Genomic DNA, 22,241 nt, shown 5'->3' with positions numbered 1-22,241 from the left:
TCTACAACATGACATAATTACTTTTACAGAAACATGGCTAAATAATTCCTTCATAGATACCGAACTCTTTGACTCAACTTACCAAGTTTTTAGACGAGATAGGCACCAATCGAGCGACTCGGAGACAGTCGGTGGTGGAATACTATTCGCGGTAAAAAACTACCTTATATGCACTTTGGTTGATTCTTTTGATCTTTCTGACGTCGAAATGCTATGTATTAAAATCAAATTGGAAACAGGTTATCTCTTTATCATCTCAGTATACATACCTCCAAGATCTACCAGTTTTGTCTATGAAAATTGCATGCATTTAACTGAGAAGATCCACGACCAAATGGAACCTAATGATGAACTGCTCATCATAGGTGATTTCAATCTTCCGAACCTCAACTGGACAAAATCGTCAGATTTCAACTATTTTACACCTATCAGTCCAACGAGCACCAATGAATTCACAATTATTGATGGTTTAGCTTCTTGTGGACTTGTTCAATTTAATGGAGTTGCCAATCAATACAACAAATATTTGGACCTAATATTTTTCTCCGACACGATAAATACTGACGTAGCTGTATCTCCAGCCGATGTTAAACTAGTAGAAGAAGACCGTCACCACCCAGCTTTAAATATATCACTGAATATAAATGTGTGCAATATCCCTAATACATCAAATGAAAAACTTGAATTCAATTTTAAAAAATGTAACTTTAATGAACTAACTAACTTATTGTGTAATGTTGACTGGAATCAACTGCTCCTAAATCGTAATATTGATGACATGTGTCTAAATTTTTATAGTATTATTTTTAACTATTTTTATGAAACTACGCCATTACGGAAATCTCGCTATAAATCTAAAACTCCACCATGGTTTGACACTCAATTAAAAAACTTAAAAAATAAAAGAAATAAGGCATGGCTAAAATTTAGTAAAACTAGAGCAGAAGAAGACTTCACGATTTACTCCGAACTTAAAAATATTTTCATTGACTACTCCAATATTCTAAACTCTCACTATATTATAAAAATTGAAAATGAATTGAAACAGACCCCAAAAAACTTCTGGGATTTCGTGAAAAGTAAAAGAAAAACTGACGGTTACCCAAACTCTATGTCTTTTAATAACACAACAAGTCATGACTCCCAAATAATTTCAAATATGTTTGCTAATTTCTTCAAAGATGCTTTCGACGTACCTCCTTCTTTTCAAATTCCCCATTCGTTCTTTCCAGCCCAAAATTATCCTCACCTTAACTCACTTGACTTGACAATATGTGAGGATTCAATTGTTCGTTGTGTCTCAGAACTTGATGACTGTTTTCACCCTGGCCCTGATGGAGTACCATCATGTGTTTTAAAAAAATGTGTGTCTCATTTATCGTACCCTCTGTTTGTTTTGTTCAATGAATCTCTTAGAAGCTCAGTTTTCCCACTATAATGGAAAAGTGCATTTATAACTCCGATTCATAAAAAAGGATCTAAGAATGAAATAACGAATTACCGGCCGATTGCCAAACTTTCCGTTATTCTCAAACTATTTGAGTCCATTATCTGTAAGATGTTATCCTTTAATTGTAATTCAATTGTATGTGAAAATCAACATGGTTTCGTCCAGAATAAATCAACAATTACAAACCTACTTCACTTCACTTCTTTCTGCCTTGACTCTTTCGAAGATCGTAAACAAGTAGATTGCGTATTCACAGATTTCAGCAAAGCCTTTGACAAATTGTGTCACAAGACTTTAGTCCATAAACTTAAGGCCTTAGGGTTTGACGACAAATTCTTGACGTGGATCGCGTCTTATCTCAAGAACAGAAGTTATAGCGTTATATTCAGAAATGAATTCTCCGACCAATTTTACGTCAACTCTGGTGTTCCACAGGGTAGCCATTTAGGTCCTTTATTATTTATCTTATATATAAATGACATAACATCCGTTATAAAAAACTCCTCCGTTTTAATATACGCTGATGACATTAAAATTTTCAAATCTATTAGTTCAATTAATGACTGCTCACTGCTTCAAGAAGATCTTCATAGTTTTAGGGAATGGTGCAATACAAACCGACTTTTATTGAATATTGACAAATGTAAAACTATGTGTTTTACACGCAAAAAAACAATTATAGATTATAACTATTTATTAGATTCTTCCTCCCTTTGTAAGCTTTCCGTTTCCTCTGATTTAGGTGTTATTCTTGACAGTAAATTAACGTTCTGTGACCATTATAACTTTATAGTTAAAAAAGCTAACAAAATTCTAGGTTTTATTAAACGTTTTTCTCGTGACTTTCGTGACCCATACGTCTTAAAACTTCTTTATGTATCATTTGTAAGGCCAATACTTGAATACGGCTGTGTTATATGGGCACCATACTATTCAGTCCATATTGACAGACTTGAAAGTATCCAAAAAAGATTTATGCGTTTTTGTCTTCGTTTTCTTCCGTTTTCCCAAATATTTACACCACCTCCTTATTCTCAGAGACTTTTGCTAATAAAGCTCCCTACACTTTCACAACATAGACAATATCTCCAATTTTGTTTTATTTTAAAATTAATTAATGGTTCTATTATATCCGCAACAGCTCTGAATCGTCTAAATTTTAGCTATAGCCCAACTAGCATAAGAAGACAGATACCTTTATGTCCGATCTTTAGCAGAACTAACTATGGTATGAATAGCCCTTTAAATCAATTGATTTCAGTCTTCAATAAATTTTATAATTTAATTTCATCTGTTAATGACAATGTTAAAAGTAAACAATTTAAAGAAAGATTTTTTAATTTGTTATAGTATTTATTTTTTTCTATATTAATTAAAATTTTAAATTAAAAATTATGTAAATAGCTATAAGTTTATATTAACGTTAGATAATTAACGGATTAAATAAATAAGACTGTTTTGTGCCATGTGCTTCTCGGTCGTCCAGCTCTTCTTCCTTTTTGTGTAAGCGGATTCCACTGCATTGCTTGGCCTCCAATGCAGTCGTTACCTTTTCGAAGCGTATGTCCAATCCATTGCCACTTACGTCTTCGTATTATAGATTCTATAGGTTCCTGAACTGTCCTTCTATGAAGGACCTCATTTGCAACACGGTTTGGCCAGAAAATCCTTAGGATGTTACGAAGACATCTATTTACTAAGGTTTGCATGGGCTTGAATAGATTGAATCAATTTAAATCAAATACCAGGGGTGGAATCGGCTAAGGTGATTTTTGATTGTCACCTTTGTGATCATAAAAAGTGATCAAACTAATTTTTGCGTCTGTGTACGGTGATCACCAAATTTTGCTTAGAATTTGGTATCACTTTAAAAGAAATTCACTGACGTTTGTTACAATTGCAGTGGTTGTATTCAAAAACCGATCTGAAGCTAACCGGATTATTATGTAATTATAAGCTTTGATGTACCAAGTAGCCACGATGATGTTCTGCCTGCACAATAGTCAGCATTTAACTTTTCTCGTTGAGCACTCTGTCTCCATACAAAGCTGTCGTGAGCACTCCCGCCATATTTTGCATTTATTGCCAGATCTTTTCTGTTCTCGTTGCAGATCTAGGCAACAAAAATTAATGAATCAAAAAATTGACTAAAGATCATAGCGTTTACACTATGTCTTCCTTTTCTATTGAAATACATATGCTCAATTTCCGAAGGGCGGAGAATCATAATATGACTCCCATCAATGCAGCCGATTACTAGGAAACAAATAATTAAATAAAAAACAAGTAATAAAATTAGTTTATTTTTACCAAGAAACAAAATCCTGACTCCAGGAATTTGATATTTTTCGTAGAAGAACATTTTTGTTGCTTCTGAAGCCCATTGATTAAATTTGATTGTAAGTGGGCACAATTTTCTCTCCATTTGTTTTAAGGTCAAAGAAATAACCTCACAAACAGTACTTTGGCCCCATGGAGCTGACCAGTCAACGTCAACTTGCCTTTGGTAGCCACCACCTCCAAGAAAATTTAAAGTCTAGGCTAATCGAAGAATAGGGGGAATGTGTGTTGACCGCATATATAGCACATATGCGTACTTACTTTGGACTTGGAAGATCAAGAATGTTTATTTTATTGCGGATTAACAATCCTTAAGAGCCGGACATTTCTATTATGATTAATATTTTCATTTTCAGAAGGTAAAATCAAAGGCACAAACACATTCATATTGTCTTGAAATTTCAGCAACTAAAAATAAAAATCAATTTCCAATGAAAGTGACAACTATAGAGCTGTCCCTAGAAAAAGTCACCAAATCGCGATTGTCTCCGGTGACTGTCACCTTACACAGATCGAATTTGTTGATTGTGACTGTCACCTATCACAAATCACCTTACCCGATTCCACTTCAGATCTCAATATTGACAAATGTAAATTGTATCCAAAAACAATGATTTGTTGTATTTTAAAAATTGTATTAAAAATATTTTAGAAATGTTTCATTTGTCGAATCAAGCTTTTTTCCTTGCATCAAGCAAACACAAATTTAAATAAAAATTGACAGTTAAATCGACACTAGCTCCACCAATTAGAAAGAACACAAACACAATGACAACTTAAAACTCTATTTTAAATCGTGTTCTATTGGCCTGGGAGAAATTATTTTTTTTTGCATTGGAATTCAAATGTATCAATAAAATTTTATTGGAGAACATTTTCTTATCACGCTTAATTCTATTCCTTTTGTTAAATACAAATCTAAAAGAATTTAATAGTTTTATAAAGAAGCTTGTTTTTTTAAGCCAAAAACAGAGTACAGGAAAGTAATCTCTCATAGACAATTATAGAAATGTTCTTATATAATTTTTTCTTTGACATTTTAAAAACACTAATTCTAGCAATGAATCACTTAACAAATTAGCCTACACACATGTCTGACTGTAGGTTTTTTTAAAACTTTGTTTACACCGCCCGCATCTGCTTCTTGAAATCTTATTTCATCAACACATTAAGTTATCAAAAAGTCATAGTAAATAAAATATGTACATGCGTACAATATATAATAGTACATTTTATAAAAAATTATGACTGACAATTTAATTTATCGTTAAAATAATAAATGAAAGATGTTATTTCATTATACAGTGCCGCTCACTTGAATAGCACCCCCCCTTTAATTCGAGTTTAAAGCTCAATATCTTTAAAACAAGTAATGAAAATGACTCTTTTTTTTTCTTTTAAATCAAGTTTATTAAGTTCTGTAAAAAAAGGGAAAGAATGGAATGTATATTCACAGTGGTTATTTTTATATACATTTTAAAGTGATGTGACTCAAAAAATTTGAATCAAATTTTAGCTCACTTGAATAGCACCTCTTCATTTAAAATTAATTTATTAATATTTTCAAGCTTTTAAACAAATTTAAATTATAAGGAACACAATTATTAACATTAATTTTATGAATAAAAACAAAAATTAGTAATGGGTGGTCCCGCCTTGATTATAAATAACCTCATACATCCTGTTCGGTAGGGAATCATACAAGTTTTTGATATAGGACAGTGAAAACGAGGCCCAGCTACACTTAATGGCTTCTATTAGCTCATCTTTACTACCATATTGTTTCCCAGATTCATATACTTTTCGAGTAAGCCACCCCCAAACATTTTCGATAATGTTTAGGTCTGGCGAATATGGTGGCCAATCTAACAATGAGACATTTTGGCGCTCTAGAAATAGTTTTACTACTCTGGCATTGTGGATGGGTGTGTTATCCTGCTGCAATTTCCATGACAAGTCACCAAACAATTCCTTAATCGAAGGAAAAACCTCCTCGAGTACCTCAATGTATGATTGCGCATTCATACGAGGAGTCAAAAACTGCAACTCTAAAGTTCCATAATAAGTAATGGCTCCCCAACCATAACACCACCCACTCGGCTGTGCAAACGATCCAAATGATGTTCCTCTTTCCGCAAATCATGGAAGTAATAGTTAAATCCATCAGGCCCCTCTAAATTAATTTTTTTTTCGTCAGAGAAAACAACACGGTACCATTCCTTACTATATGTCATGTTAGCACGACAGAAACTAAGGCGTTGCTCTTTACGGGACGGGTTAAGCGGTGGTTTTTTCTTAAGCTTTAATCTTTTTAAGTGTGTAGCATTAGAAATTACCCGTTTTACGGTAGATACACTTGCTTTGACACCACTTTTTTCTTTTATTTTGGGGGCAGAATCATGCGAATTTGACGCGAGTCGCAGGATTGCTCTTTTGTCAGCAGCGCTAACGACACTAGACGTTCGGCCTTTCATATTTTTACCATAGCTTGACTCGTTCCGTAAAAATGTGGATATAACTTTGCGGCTTCGTAGCGTTTTTTTAGCTATTTGGTGAATAGACAGGCCACACTCGCGATAAGCTTTAATTTTAGATTTCTCGTTCTCTGCCAATGATTTACCACGACCCATTTTGACTGAAATTATCTTAAAATGACTAAAAGAAATGGAAAAATATTTTTTAATAACTACCTGGCTTGTAATCCACACGAAAACTGATAATATAGGGGGTGGTGCTATTCAAGTGAACCTAAATAAAACCACGTTTTGCACAGTAGTTTCAATAAAGTTAACAAAAACTATATTTAACGGAACATTTCCATTGTATGAATTCGGTCACAGAGAGAGCAATTTAAGAGATAATTAAAATATACAAATATTGCAACGGTATACTGAGTCAAAGACCCGAATTCTATACAGTTACATATTGCATAGTGGGGGCGCTATTCAAGTGAGCGGCACTGTATGTACATTATATTGGAGATGTCCCTATTATGTTTAATGTTTAATGAGTTCCAGTTTTTTGACACCATACATCAACACGATCATTCCTACATTTTGACTTCTCTTGGCTTTTTCTTAAGTCACCAGAATTGAGTGACAGTATAAAATAATGAAAATGCTACAAATTCAATTGTACATATGTGCCAACTGCCAGTTGTCTTGCGTTTGTATTTTATATTTTATGAAGATTTAAAATCATGCCGAATACAAGATTCAATAAATGAATTGAGAATGGATTTGGAGTGATTTTTTTGACACATTTACTCGTGGTGTATAAAACTGTAGCTCTCCTCCATCCCTGACAGAAATCACACATATGAATGGTTCAGAGTTGTAAGTCACTAGGCCCTAGTTCTCAACGGGCTGTTTCGCGGCCTAATTTATTTTTATTTGACTACAGTAGATACATACAAGGTGGCGCACCAATTGTGCTACAATAAGAAATTCAAATAACTTTTTTTTTAATCGATGTATTTCATTTTTTTTTATTGGTTGCGGCCTGAAAAGTTCAAGTTGGGATCGCCTCAATTATTGTCGTTATGGACTGCTTTAATTCAGTTAAATTCCTGGGCTTCGTTTTATACACCTCTTGCTTGACATAACCCCATAAAAAGAAGTCTGGTGCAGTCAGGTCAGGTGACCTTGGGGGCCAGCGAAGAGTGGAGTTCCTAGAAATTAATTTGCTTGCGAATTTTTTGTTTAGCTCCGCCATAACTGTTCTGGCTATATGTGCAGTTGCTCTATCTTGCTGAAACCAAACGCGTATGCGTCTTCGGCGCAGTTCTGGGTAAAAAAAACTCCTTCAACATCTTTAAATAACGGTCCCCATTCACAGTAACGGTTACACCTTTTTCTTCAAAGAAGTACGGCCCGAAAATACACCTTGATGAAACTGCGCACCACACAGTGACTCGTTCTGGGTGCAGTTCCGTCTCATGGAGCATTGTTTACATTGCCGTTAAGATTAAAATGGGCCTCATCAGACATGAACAAACAATTGATCAATGTGTTGTCTTCTTCGGCCATTGATATCATTTTTTGGCAAAATTCCAGGCGAACAAGCAAATCCTGAGGGTTTAACTTGCTAGTAATTTGGATTTTGTACGGAAACAAGTTTAAATCGTCATGAAGTATCCGTTGTAATGACCGTCTACTAACTCCAATTTGCCCCGATAATTTCGGGTCGAAACGCTCGGATTGGCCTGTATTGCAGATGCTACTGCTGCGATTGTATCCTGAACCCGAACATTGGCATCTCGATGGTACGGCCTTCGTGCGATGCTTCCAGATTCGGCAAACATGTTTACAAACCTCATAATGGTCCATCTACTCGGGGGATTACCACCAAACTCCCGTCTAAATTCCCTTTGGACGGAAATGACGGACTGCAAAGCATGGTACCGTTGCACTATCCAAATTCTTTTCTCCGTATCCCAAGCATCCATTTTCATAAATCTAAATAATAAAATACAATATACAAAAAAAATAAGCCGATTACTCACACAGAAAAAAAGTTATTACGTTTTATTTTTGTAGCACGATTCGTGTGCCACCCTGTATGTCAAAATTAACATTGGTTACGGTTTGAATATCTTCTCCAAAAGTTCTCACATCTTAAATTCAACAAAAAAGACTAACATTGGGCAGGTTCAGGCGACATAAGGGACTTGAACGTAAGGCAAGTTTCTAGTATTTGATTGGCCAGCTGCCAAAAAATTGACTTCCAATTAAGGCAACTTCATTGGAAAGTTGACTGGAAAGTAAGTCAAGAAAAATATCCCTAAATATCAAGTCAAGTGAACTTATGTCACAATGACAATTTTGTAAAAGGATTCCTTGTGAAATTGGAAGAGAAATAAATAATATTTCTCTACAATAAAAAAAAATCGTGATGGTTTTGTAGCTTGCCTGAGGAGTGTTTTGCAGACAATAGTGTTTTTTTTATAGTTTTTGTGCAATGAACTGAAGGTAGGGGTTAGTGAAGTAAAGTTACAAGTTTAAAAATGTACGTTCAGAGAATGCAGTTGACTGCAAATAAAGTCCCTAATGTTGTCTGAACCTGCCTATTGTGATTAGATTTAGGTTCTTTTTTTAAGTTCTCATTTTAATACTTCACATTTTAACCATTAAGAATAAACGAAATAAAAGATATGTGACTGCTTGAAAACAGTAAAAAAGGACCCATAAGTCAAATGCAGTCACTATATTCCTTGAACTATAATGAAGACAAAGTCTAAAGCTAGCCAATGATATCTTCTCAAATGACAACTTTGAGGTCCTTATACACAAATGAATAAATAGTAAATACTATATAAACTTCTCTTTTAAACCAAGTGTTAGAATTATCTACGTTTTATGCATAAGTCTCTTGTTTTGGTTACGTATTTTCGGCCATTAAAACTACTACCAACTAACGTGAGCAGAATATTTTTTCCATTAAATTTATTAATAATTTGAGAACTCTTTCAAAAATATTTATGCATACATTTTAATGGTTTTAGTTTTGTAAGGAAATCGAAACTCATTTCACTTTCAATTGATTGTGTTTTCAACCTTGAGCGGCTTACTTTGTGCTTAGTATTGGATAATAATTTCTTTCGTTGATGTAATCCGATTTTAATTCCATATTAATTGACGATTAGAATTATTAACTAATAAAGCTTTTATTGCAATGATTTATTATACCTATAAGTATAACCAATGTTTGTACCTGTGAAGTAATTTTTAGAGTAAATTGATTAGATAATGCATTTTTGAAAAACTTTTGCCTTGATGCCTGAATCATTGTCATTTCATTATTTAAATGTACACACGTTGAAATATTTCAAGGGAAATTCTAAAAAAAAAGAAACAAAACAAGAGAAGTATCATTGAGAATCTATTTTGTCATAAAAAGCATTTAAAATGAATTATTAAGTGTTGAAGGGAGTTAATTGAGCGGGAAGTTAAGCATAAATAGAAGAAAAAAAAATAATTTTACTAGAAATAATGATTAATTACTGTTTTGGTAGGTAGAAATAACATTTCGATAGATCCGGGAGTATTGTGTAGTATATGATTACACTATTTTTTAAATAACTACTAGTGAATTAAGTATTTGTTCTATTACTCATTTATATTGAACGATAACTGTCATTTTATCATGAATGACAAAAGAAATCAAAAAATTAATAATAACCCATATTGTTGAGTTGTCGATCAATGATAGAACATTTAAAATCACCATCACCTTTGAATGATTTCTCAATTGTTATTTTGTAACTTATTTAACTGTGTAAGCAATTGAGTTTTAAAATATAAATCAAGAAACTTAATATATCTAAATTGGCCCCTATTGTGGTTTTTGATTGATGAACGAACGACTTTTTGGTTATTGATAGTAGACTGCTGTGTTACTTCATTGTAGTTCTCAATCGAATCTTATCGATCAATCGTATGTTGTTGATTATAATATTTTTTATCAGTTTCTGAATTGAATTGAGTACCCCATTTAGAATTGAGTTAAAATTGTATTGAAATTCGAGGAAGAGGACTCAGCTCTACTCTCTGATTGCGAGACATTTTCAAAAAGTTCAATACCTGTTAGTAAATCTATTTATTTTTATAATTTCATGTATTTCAATTGAATTTTTATTTAATCTTTTATTATTGGAAACAAGCGCCAGCTGATAAAAAGTTAATTTCCAACAATTTATGACATTCCAATGTACCTACGTACTTTACTCATAATGTCATTGCTATTCTACGTTCAAAAATGTGTCTGTTATAAATATATGACACAATATTATATCACGAAAATACTAAAATCTTATGTTTTATCTTGAAAACTACGTGCTTAAATGGAACCAATAAATAGTTTCGTTTAGTATAGTTTGTGCTTTATTTTAAATGTTTATTTAGGTAACAAGTTACTTAACAAGAATTATGATATCATCAGCTTTATATTTTGTGACATTTGTACTAATCATTCTCTTTAATTTATTTCTAGGTTTAAACTTGGATAAGAGACAAGAAACTGCATCAACATGAAGCCCAAATCATCATCTGTAAGTTCTTTTCCAAACTATTAACCTACATTTTTTTAAATTATTGAATGTTCTCTTGTTTGTACTCCTATTAGACTAAAATGTTGACTTCATTAGGTTTAAAGAATGCGCCAGCTCCTTTTTTAATGACGACGTAATGTCTTGCCTTGGCTGTCGCAAGTCTTTGAAGTCTTTGTTTTGAGACTCAAAAAGTACAATACTGACGACAGTTGGACATTCTTTTGTTTTTTTTTTAGGTCAAACATAAAAATATCATAGTTTGTTGGGGAAAACACCCATAGTAAAAACAAAAACATACGCCTACCTACATATCATATATCTATTTCCTTAATTATTTAAAATAAAACAAAAAAAAACTTGACATTTTAAATTTGTCAGACAATCTATACATGACAACTTGGTCACATGTAAGCTGACTTAGCAAGCTCTGCAAGACGTCATTATACGCACGTTTTCCAATAGAATATTCTTGCAAATACAGCAAGCTTATTTAAAAACAAAAAAAGTCCAGGGAACCAAAACAGAACTTTGTTTTTTTTTTTTTATTAAAATGTGCCTGCCACCAGCAGCCTATCTGTTTACCTAGCACTTCATGTCTCTTAACCATCCTCAACATGGACTTTATTGTGTTTTCTTAGTGAGTCATTATCAAGAGAACAAAATATATACACAGTATTATTGTGTATTGTGAGGGTGTCAGTAGGCCAGTGGGCTTATAAGGCAAACAAGAAGAAAAACAAAAACACCCTCCTGTTACAAATAAATCACCTCATACCATAATATACCTTCTCATGAAATAAAAGTAACCTAAAAAATAAAATAAAAATAAACCTTAAAAATGCTAGTATCGTCCTATCTTTAGTGTGTCAGAGTTAAACTTACAGAACGGACGTAGATTTATAAGAGCTTCAGAAAATATCTATATAGCATTCTTATTGAAGTCCTTTTTAATTTTGAGATCAACAAATTAGCTAAAAATGGTTGTATGTGATACTAATAAGGTCCAAATTCGATCTCGATCCAGTGGAAGCTTAAAACATAAAACGGTTAGTTTTGAAAAGTAAAAAAAAATAATAAAAAAATCTCTGAAGTTAAAGGTTAAATATATATAGTATTTTTGGTATTACCGAATATTGTGATACAAACTTCAAGAAACTAACTAAACCGGTTAAAAAATTTTGTAAACCGTTTATTTGAAAAATTAAATAAATACAAATTATTCGTTATTTATGAGGATTATTTCACAATGAAGCTCTACAATCGAGTGTCGGGGCGTGGTGCTGACAACATTATTGTAAGCGGTTTCTATGAAATCATTTTTCAAGAACATTTTTCACTTTTATTTTTATTCATAACTATGTACATACACATATGTAACACTAATATCATAAAAGTAAAAGTAAGTTTTTTTTTTTCGTTGATATTGTGGAAAATATGGATTGGTTGTAAACAAGTGGAATGGCTTCGAGCTATTAAAAATTTGATCATGTAAACGATAAGTTTAGTTTAGCATTAATTAAACATGTCTCTCTATTTTACAAAAATGTGTGTAATATTTTTACTTGCGACATATAGGAACTATATGGCAAGTTTTGCATTCGTGCAAAACTTCGGTCTCGAGATTTGAATCAAACATGATATTACGATGGTAGAGAAGTCGATAAAAGTGGGTATCGCGATTCCGTCCGGTGATTTTTGTCTGTCTGTCCACGCTCCTACAGCCTTAACCATTGGGTCGATTGAGTTCAAACTTGGAAGTTAGGGTTTTGAGCAGATTCGCGTTAGGCGTTTTTTTTTGTTGCTTTTAATAAAACAGTGGATATGTTAGATTATTTTTTTTATTTTATCCCATTTTACTATATATAACATTAATAATACAAAAATATATCAGACAGACGGCAACGCCATTGTCTTATTATTATTTTATTTTATTACTGTCGTTGAAACTTATATTGTAAGAACTAATTTGTTATAAATAAAATATTTGAATCTTGAATCTATATCTAAACCACTATTTTGTCCAAAAATAAAAATGTTAGTTACTTCTGAACCATTCCTTTGTATTTTGAGGAATGGATGGCTTACAGTTTGTATGTCAAATCCGAACTTCCTATTTAAGAAAAAACACTTCTTGGGACAAAAATTTATATTTGAGAATTTGTAAACCTCAAACTTAATTCCGTGACAAAAATTCTACATCTAGGACAAGCCTACGCACTAAACATCAAGCCATATGTGCTACAATTATCAATAATTTTAATTTTTTCTGTGTTGTGAATAAATAAGGGAATCAAAAATCGGATTTTTAATGACGGTTCAACCTTATCAACTCGACTTTTCCTGAATTTCAGTTAAATCGCTGGAATGGCGCGGGACAAAAACCTAAGTGGGAATTACGGATGAAATCTCTTATACATAAAGTGATACAATATTTTGCAGAATATCCACCCAAAGTAACGATTTTTAGTTTAAATTTGAATTCAATTTGTTCAAAGTTAGCCCATTATTTTGTAAAGGCTTGCAATAAGTAATTTTAAAATTTGCACCTATCAAAATTAATGGGGTTCAAATGGCAAAATAGTCATAGCTAAAAGTTTCTCATGCGGATTTGTCATTCCGTAAGTACTAGATTTCTTATTCGCATTAGAAATAGAGAGTACAAAATATTCGTTTTCGAAAATATTTGCTTTCGAAACGCATTACAGAGTAGGGCCCTGGTCGACAAAATAACGTTTTTTTCTGTGGCAAGAACAAAACAATATTTATTTAAAGGATTAACGTGTCCTAAACTTTAAGGGCCTATTATGGATCACAACTCAACTTAGTTGAGTTGTAATCAAGACAACTCAATTTGAAGACAACTGCAAAAAAAAAATCGTATTATGGGAGACAATTTTTTTCAGTTGAGTTGACCAAATACGTTGCCTTCTTTTATGTGCTTGTTTCGTGTCAAAATCAGCTGTGTAAAGTAAAATACGTAGAAATTTCAAAATTTTGAATTCAGTGCAAAATTTTATAAAAAAGACAAAATAATAGGAAATGGAGAGTTCTATTGATTTGTTTCTTGGAAATTCGGAAGAAGAAAATCCCCTGAATATTACGCTGATGAGAAAAAATATTCGAGATCACTCCAATCCATTGGAACTTCGTGTTGATTTGAATGTCTTCGTTTTGTTTCAGATTTATAAGTTATTTTAGACTCAACAAAGACGCATTTGTTTATGTGCTAAATGAAATTAAAGATCATTTGAAACAACCACAGCGTTCCTCCGTAATCCCACCAATTCTCAGACTATGCACTGCCCTACGTTTCATGGCAGAAGGAAGTTACCAAAAGTGCAGTGGTAATGATTTTAATTTAGGCCTTGCTCAGCCAACAGTTTCGGTAGGGTTAAAAGAAGTGCTAGACGTAGTAGAAGAACGTATCTGTCCACAATGGATTAAGGCTCGTATGACAAATGATGAGATGAATTTATCAAAAATTCATTTTTACCAGAAAACCAGATTTCCTGGAGTAATAGGATGCATCGATGGAACTCATGTTCGAATCATAGCACCAAAAAAGAGTCTTCAACATCTCTATTTAAATAGAAAAGGTTACTACAGTCTGAATGTTGGATTCACTGATTTTTGCAGTTCAATCAACCCAACCACGCTCTCTTCCAGATTGGTTAAACTTATATGCTGTGATGTAGTACCCGTGGCATGATGGTTAGTGCGTTGGACTGTCATGCAAGGGGTCTTGGGTTCAATCCCTGACTGTGCCACCTTAATTTAAAAAAATAATTTTCGCGGGTACTGCCTCTTGCGAGGAATTGACAAATCCTTCAAGAGTAATTCTTGTCATGAAAAAGTGCTTTCTCAAATTAGCCGTTCGGATTCGGCCTTAAATTGTAGGTCCCTTCCATTCCTGACAACAGTACTCGCACACAGGAATGGTTGAGAGTTGTAAGTCACTAGGCCCTGGTTCACAACGGACTGTTGCGCCACCCCATTTGATTTGATTTGTACCACCCACTGTGGTTTTCAAATTTAGCTTCTTGTTGGCAAGCTTTCTTTTTAAATGTCCCTTGTAATGGATCCATACCTGTATGTGTGTATATAATTTGTAAAAAAAATGATGGCTTTTGCATTCAGTTAAACTTACTCTTTGCCATTCTTTCGCTGTTCTTGATGGGTGGTCCAATGCTATTCAGTTGAACAGCTATATTTTCCCATTCTTCGTCTTGGGTTCTTTTTGTGGAACAGAATTGTCCCTTGCCTCTAGCCAGCTCAGGTTTCTGCTGCAAAACCTCAATCAACCTCTCGAATTGGGCAGATTTAGTTATTTTTAATCTAAAACAATTATTTTCTTACAGATGTTTATATTATTATTTGTAAAACTTACATTTTTTCTCCATTTTCTTTAAAAAATTGGTTTTCAATGAATTGTTGATGCCTACCCTTATTTTTTTGTACACACAAATACACTACACAACTAGTAAATATCAGTTGCTGAATTTTGACAACAATCACAACTGAGAGACAACTCAACTGGCTTACATAATACCCCGAACACACTTAAAAAGTCAACCATTTTTTAGTTGACTACTAGTTGTGATCGGTAATACCGATTGCCGGATTACAACTCAACTTTGTTCTTAGTTTTTTAAATGCTAAACACAACCAAAAACGGTGTTTTGAAGCCTAAGTTAAAATTAAAAATTTCTCTCAACAATAAATTCTATTACGATTAAGATACAATTTAAAGCATTTTAGTATTTTTCTTAGTTTCTGGAAATTCTCATTAGTTATGAGTCTTTTTTTAAATCTATATAAAGTTTCGAGAAAAATTGAATTTGATGATGAGATGCGTTACAAGCACAAAACTTACTTTTAGCAAAAATAGTTTTACATTTCTTTTAGATTTTTGTAATCTAACATTATAAATATTTTAACTTAATATTGAAGAAAAGAATTCTAGATTTGGTAAACCATCACTACTAAGCTACTTCATAAATTTATATAGACTCAAAAAGCCTTATATACGCGTTTTTCGAACTTTAATAGTGATATAACTTTGAAGTCAGATTTGAAATAAGGCCATCACGAAAACCCATTGAAAAAGTTCAATTTTAACGCCAGTAAAAACCCTTGTCGACCAGTGTTTTCAACTTAAACTAGGAGCTCATTGGTAACAATAGAATTGAACTTAAAGTGGAAACCGACTTAATCAGCTCATACAATTTATCTGTGTTAATGCTTATTTCAAATATCTAATGTGGGCTAGAAGATAATTTTTGTTTTACATTCAAATAGCAAACATTTTATAGCCAAATGCGCGTCTGCTTTAAAAATGGAAGTTCAACTGTCGGCGTGGCCTTTATTATTATTTGCAATGAATAAATTGCATATACCTATGCAAATTATTGCTTAAATTTTGAAAAAATAAATCTGCCCGCTTGCTACGTATTTCCACCATCGACGATTCCGCCCACTATATGCACGATTCATTGAGTGTACATGTTTATTTTTTCCTATGGCTTCTCATTGCCGCGTCCGTTTCGAATTTGTTATTTGTATTTTTTTTCTTCTTATTTTTTCTCTCACTTGAAAACATTAACCCCAAAAGCTAATTGGATTTGGCAACCATCACGAGCTATAGTATACTTACTATAGGTGCTAGGTGACCACACTATCAATGCAATTTTTACTGACCAAACAAAGTTAATTAGTTATTTTTGTCACAACCGTTATAATTACGAATCTAACTTCATTACCAATAAAATGCGCGTCTATTTCTCGTTCCTCTAATGAGAAGTAGAAAACTTAAACAATATTTCCTATCACGTGCCAAGTAACCGTGACTGACTTTCTAGAGATAGACAGAGAGAGAGATGTGGATGGTGATGATGATGTCCAAGACAACTTACCACGACACGACGACCACGGATGAAGAAGACGTCGACGACCACGACAGTGACAAATGATAAACTAAGAAAGTTTTCTTCTTCGTATTTGGTAAACAAAATAAAAAAAAACTACCAACCACACCCAATAGTGCATTTTTTTTATTTTCTTTTCTTTGTCACTGTTTTTAGTCTCGTTATGATAAATGACCAAAAATGATGATAATAATTATAACTTGAATTTCTAATCAGGGATTTATTTTTCATTTTTATTGCAGCTAAATGTGCGAGTTACCACAATGGATGCCGAGCTGGAGTTCGCCATACAGACGACTACCACCGGCAAACAGCTCTTCGATCAAGTTGTTAAGACTATTGGACTACGTGAAGTTTGGTTCTTTGGATTGCAATATACTGATTCAAGAGGTGACTTGACATGGATCAAATTATACAAAAAGGTAAGGATAGCTACAGAAATAATTGTGTTTCTCATTTCTTTCTTTTTGAAAATCTTAAACAATATTTTGGTCAAAAGTTTAACTATTAAGTTGATTCTTGAACTGAAACATTACTTAAAACGAAATACATAGTTAAATAAATTATATTTAGTTATTTTGTAATATACTATTTATAAATTAAAACAAGTTTTCTAGACCTTTCATACAAATTTGTTTAATTAATTTTACTTTACTTTTTCCTCTTAAACCTTTTTTTAAATTAAAAAAGGAAAACAAATCATATTACTTAGGGGCCAGTTGTATGTATGTTGCTATCATTGGATCTCATCATTCAAAATTTTGTTTCGAGATTCAAATTTGTTATGTCTGGTGCCAAAATAAAGTTGATGAGTTGTGCATTTTTTCTACTAAAAAATACATTATTTAAACGAGAACTTAACTTTTAAGTTTATAATTAAATTCTTAATGATAAAATGATTGGAATGAACAGCTTATTGTTGATTTCTCATTTCGGAACATAATCGTTTCACTGAAAGCGTTTCATTTTGTTGGTATTCACACCTTTTTTTACTTTCAAAATCAATTTTTACTTCAAATGCTTGTTACCAATCACGAAATTTGCGTCTAATGACAAACATTCCAATGATTGGTTTCAATAATGAAAACCAATGGATGCTATATATGGCCCCTAATTACCTTCTGTTAAACGGTTAATGGAATGTTGACCTTACGCTAATTTTCGAATTTTTAAAACTTTCGAATAAAGAGCTAACATTTATAATGACGCATCAAATGTAACTAGATTTTGCAACATTAGAAAAAGGAAACTCCTTACTTTCATAATGTATTTCCATAATGGACGAGTTACTCGTAACTTATCATCATTAATCAATCCTCATCATGTCACTCATTAGTTTAATATAAGGTTACAAAAATTAAGAACTCGATGTTTCTTTCACAATTACAAGCAGCCAGATAGTGCGGTTTTAAAAACAATGAAATACCTTAAACGCGTTAAAAAATATGTGGACAAAAAAACAAACGACGAAACTGCAGAAAATGGTGACGATACAGATACCGAGGATATGGTAAGGCGATGCACGACCCAAAGGCTTAAAGAACTCCAGTATACCATCGCTAAAAGTAGAATCTATATAAACAAATCGCTAGTTAATCATATTGGTAGAGCTTCCAAAATGCAAAATACAAATACAAAAAATAACAAACCAAAACAACAAAATTATCTATTATGGCATGTTTTTTTTCATAACTCATTTTCCTTCCTTTTGTCATGCTTTCGATTGTCTTTAAATAGACAGGATCAATGCCGTTTTCTAATTGGGTAAAGTTGATGAATTTTTTGTTAAGAAACTGTTTCTCTTTTCAAGATTTGTATAGTTTTTATATAATCTCTAAAAAACTCCCTGTGTTCGTTTTGATTTTAGGTTATGAATCAAGATGTAAAGAAAGAAGATCCCCTACAGTTCCGCTTCAGAGCCAAATTCTATCCCGAGGATGTGGCCGAAGAACTGATCCAAGACATAACTCTGCGTCTATTTTATTTGCAAGTGAAAAATGCCATATTGTCTGATGAAATCTATTGCCCGCCCGAGACATCAGTTCTGCTAGCATCGTATGCCGTCCAGGCACGCCATGGTGATCACAATAAGAGCACCCACACTGCTGGTTTCCTATCGAACGACCGTCTTCTTCCGCAACGTGTCATTGATCAGCATAAAATGTCCAAGGACGAATGGGAAGCGTCAATAATGACCTGGTGGCAAGAACATCGCGGTATGTTGCGCGAAGATGCTATGATGGAGTATCTGAAAATTGCCCAGGACCTAGAAATGTACGGAGTGAATTATTTCGAAATCCGCAACAAGAAAGGAACTGACTTGTGGTTGGGTGTTGATGCATTGGGTTTGAATATCTACGAACAAGAAGATAAATTGACTCCAAAAATTGGATTCCCATGGTCTGAGATCAGGAATATTTCTTTCTCAGAGAAGCGTTTTATCATTAAACCAATTGATAAAAAAGCGCCAGACTTTGTGTTCTTTGCGCCACGCGTTAGGATCAATAAGAGAATTTTGGCCTTGTGTATGGGCAACCACGAATTGTATATGCGTCGTCGCAAACCAGATACAATTGATGTTCAGCAAATGAAAGCACAAGCAAGGGAAGAGAAGAATGCCAAGCAACAGGAACGGTAAATCATAATTTTTATAATTTGAAGCATTTTTGTTTTTTAACTCTGAGCGATTTTTTCTTTAATTTTGTTTTATTAGAGAGAAGCTGCAATTGGCTCTGGCAGCCCGTGAACGCGCCGAAAAGAAACAACAAGAATACGAAGACCGTCTTAAGCAAATGCAAGAAGAAATGGAACGCTCACAAAAGGACCTCATGGAGGCCCAAGAGATGATTCGTCGTCTTGAAGAGCAATTGAAACAATTGCAAGCGGCAAAGGACGAGCTCGAACTCCATCAAAAGGAGCTACAATCAATGTTGCAACGTCTCGAAGAGGCTAAACATATGGAACAAACCGAGAAGATTAAACTCGAAGAAGAAATCCAAGCTAAACAGGCTGAAGTGTTCCGAATTCAAGAGGAAGTCAATGCCAAGGACGATGAAACCAGACGGCTGCAAGCTGAAGTCGAAGAAGCTAGGCTCAAACAGGTTTGTTTGTGAACTGCTTTGTATGTAGAAATACAATTTAATATCTTATTATAATTTTTGTTTTGTTAGGCTGAAGCTGCTGCTGCTCTCTTAGCTGCATCAACAACACCCCAACACCATCATGTTGCTGAAGATGAGAATGATAATGAAGAAGAATTGGCCAACGGTGATGTTCATGGTGGGGATGTATCAAGAGACTTGGATACTGATGAACACATTAACGATCCAGTTGAGGATAGGCGTACGTTAGCCGAACGAAATGAAAGGCTTCATGATCAATTGAAGGTAAGTTTAACCGAATTAAATAAATTAATAGACTTCTTAACCATACATTTTATTTAATTAAAAAAAAAACAGGTTTTGAAACTAGATTTGGCACATTCTCGTGATGAGACCAAGGAGACGCTCAACGATAAGATTCATCGTGAAAACGTTCGTCAAGGTCGTGACAAATACAAGACACTCCGAGAAATTCGAAAGGGCAACACGAAACGTCGTGTTGACCAGTTTGAAAACATGTAAAGTGCTTAACTCACCCACAAACCAACAAAAAACTAAAAACAAAAACTTAAACACAAAGTAAAAAGTAAAAAGTTAATAAAATATTTAAAATTAAAACAAAAGATAAAAGAAACATTAAAACGCCATTGCAGTCGTCCAGTTATATAAAGAAGAAAAAATTGTTAGTCGAAAATATAAGTAAATATAGTTTTTATTTAATTACTAATTCAGAGACAAAGTCAATGAAACTAACAACAAACAATGAAATAAAAAAAAATACAATATTATTAACAAAAAAAAAAAGTTTACTTTGTTTTCATTAAAAAGAAAAAAATATTTGTATTACAACATATGTAAAAATAATAATTATAAAAGGAATGTGTTTTGTTTTTATTATTTTCTTTATCAGATATATAAGCATTCAAATATTATAAACAAAGTATTTGAAAAAAAAAAACAAATAAAGACTAAATAAAATAAAATCAGTAACGTGAGTGGAACAATATAAATTTTTGTACTTGCTATCAACAAAAAAAATTAAAAAAACAACTTTTTATATAAACTTTTTTACATGATATTCTTATTAAAAAAAAAAAAAAACAAAAAACAAATACAACTGAATCAAATAAATTACATTCGCAGCACTAAAGTAAAATAAAAAAAAGTCTATTCAACAGCAGCAGTGTAAAATAATAATATATCTCTGTACAAAACTACTAACGAAAAAATAATAAATTAAAACGAAAAAAAAAGAACTAGTATTAAATGAAGTTTATAAATCATACAAAACCTATAATTATTATTTTTAAATAATAATATCGTTCTTCTTAGATAGATATTATGATTTTTTATTAAATTGTTTATTTTACACAGTTGGGGAATTTATATCTTTCTATTATTATTATTACATAATTATAATGTTCATTTGTTATATTAATGTGTTTTTCTTCTCTTCGTCTTGTCTTATATCGTTTTCTTTTTATTTGTTTGTATTTTTTTTTAGGGTAGTGAATATTGTGTACAGTTCTCAATATTTGTTTCCTCTTATACATAATAATAATAATAATATTTACCACTAAACAAAATATATAGAAACTTAACAACACTTAGTGTCACAGTAAGATGAATTAAACAAAAAATAAATATATTAACTGATGCATTTTTTTCCATTAAAAGTTATAATGAATATTTTTCTGTGTAATTTAATTTTTAAATAAATAAGTACGTTTTTTTGTTAATGTTTGGCCATGTTACAAGTAAAATTTTTTGTCGAGCTTAAAATAAATTTTTCGTCGATATGTATAACCAACAAATAAAGTATATAAATATAAATCATTTTTAGGTTTTCATATTTTTTTCTTATAAAGATACTTAAATGCGAACGCTCAAGTATTTTTATTTAATATTTAAAAGTTATTTTTATTGTATTATTTTTTTCTTTTGAAAATAATAAAAAAAAACAAAAATCTAAGAAAGAACGTTGTATGTTTCACAAAAACTAAAAGAGAAAGATGATATTTGGCTTAAGTTTTAAAATGGAACGGTATTCAATCAAATAAACAGCAACACCAACTTGAATGAACCTAAATATTTTAATAAAAAAGAAGTAATATTTTGTTAAAAACAAAGGGAAGTGTTTGATTTATATATATTTATTTATGTGAAGCGGGACGCATCTAAAGAGCTTATTTACAGAGGGAATTCATGGTACGAACGAAAAAAAAAATATATCTTTCCGAAAGCTTTGGAGTTCGTTACAAGTGGCTTCTATAGTAACGAATGATAATAAGATCTGGGAGTGACATTCTGTATCGCACACACGAAGGAACGTTTTCACGAGTGTGAAAGATTTGCTTCATTTAACTTAACCAAAGTTT

The 22,241-nt window shown here is 32.4% G+C and overlaps 1 protein-coding gene and 1 long non-coding RNA gene across 5 annotated transcripts in view; one reads left to right on the top strand and one right to left on the bottom strand.

Moving 5' to 3' along the window:
* Window positions 1-21,992, top strand: part of LOC129947632 (moesin/ezrin/radixin homolog 1) — a 66,464-nt gene extending 44,472 nt beyond the window's left edge. For all 4 annotated transcript variants that reach the window (XM_056058267.1, XM_056058268.1, XM_056058266.1 and 1 more), the window contains exons 2-7: window positions 10,781-10,838; window positions 17,005-17,184; window positions 18,630-19,396; window positions 19,476-19,863; window positions 19,933-20,148; window positions 20,221-21,992. In XM_056058267.1, coding sequence (XP_055914242.1) covers window positions 10,818-10,838; window positions 17,005-17,184; window positions 18,630-19,396; window positions 19,476-19,863; window positions 19,933-20,148; window positions 20,221-20,385 — 1,737 coding nt within the window. In that variant the 5' untranslated portion in view covers window positions 10,781-10,817 and the 3' untranslated portion in view covers window positions 20,386-21,992. The remainder of the gene's footprint in view (window positions 1-10,780; window positions 10,839-17,004; window positions 17,185-18,629; window positions 19,397-19,475; window positions 19,864-19,932; window positions 20,149-20,220) is intronic.
* LOC129947636 (uncharacterized) lies at window positions 6,020-6,610 on the bottom strand. Its single transcript, XR_008781738.1, has 2 exons — window positions 6,481-6,610; window positions 6,020-6,425 (listed from the first exon to the last, which is right to left on the bottom strand). It is a non-coding gene; the product is annotated as an uncharacterized LOC129947636 (long non-coding RNA).
* Window positions 21,993-22,241: the final 249 nt, after the last annotated feature.

The sequence above is a fragment of the Eupeodes corollae genome, chromosome 2 (assembly GCF_945859685.1).
Source record: "Eupeodes corollae chromosome 2, idEupCoro1.1, whole genome shotgun sequence".
Lineage (NCBI taxonomy): Eukaryota > Metazoa > Arthropoda > Insecta > Diptera > Syrphidae > Eupeodes > Eupeodes corollae.
This window is presented reverse-complemented; position numbering and strand designations above follow the sequence as displayed.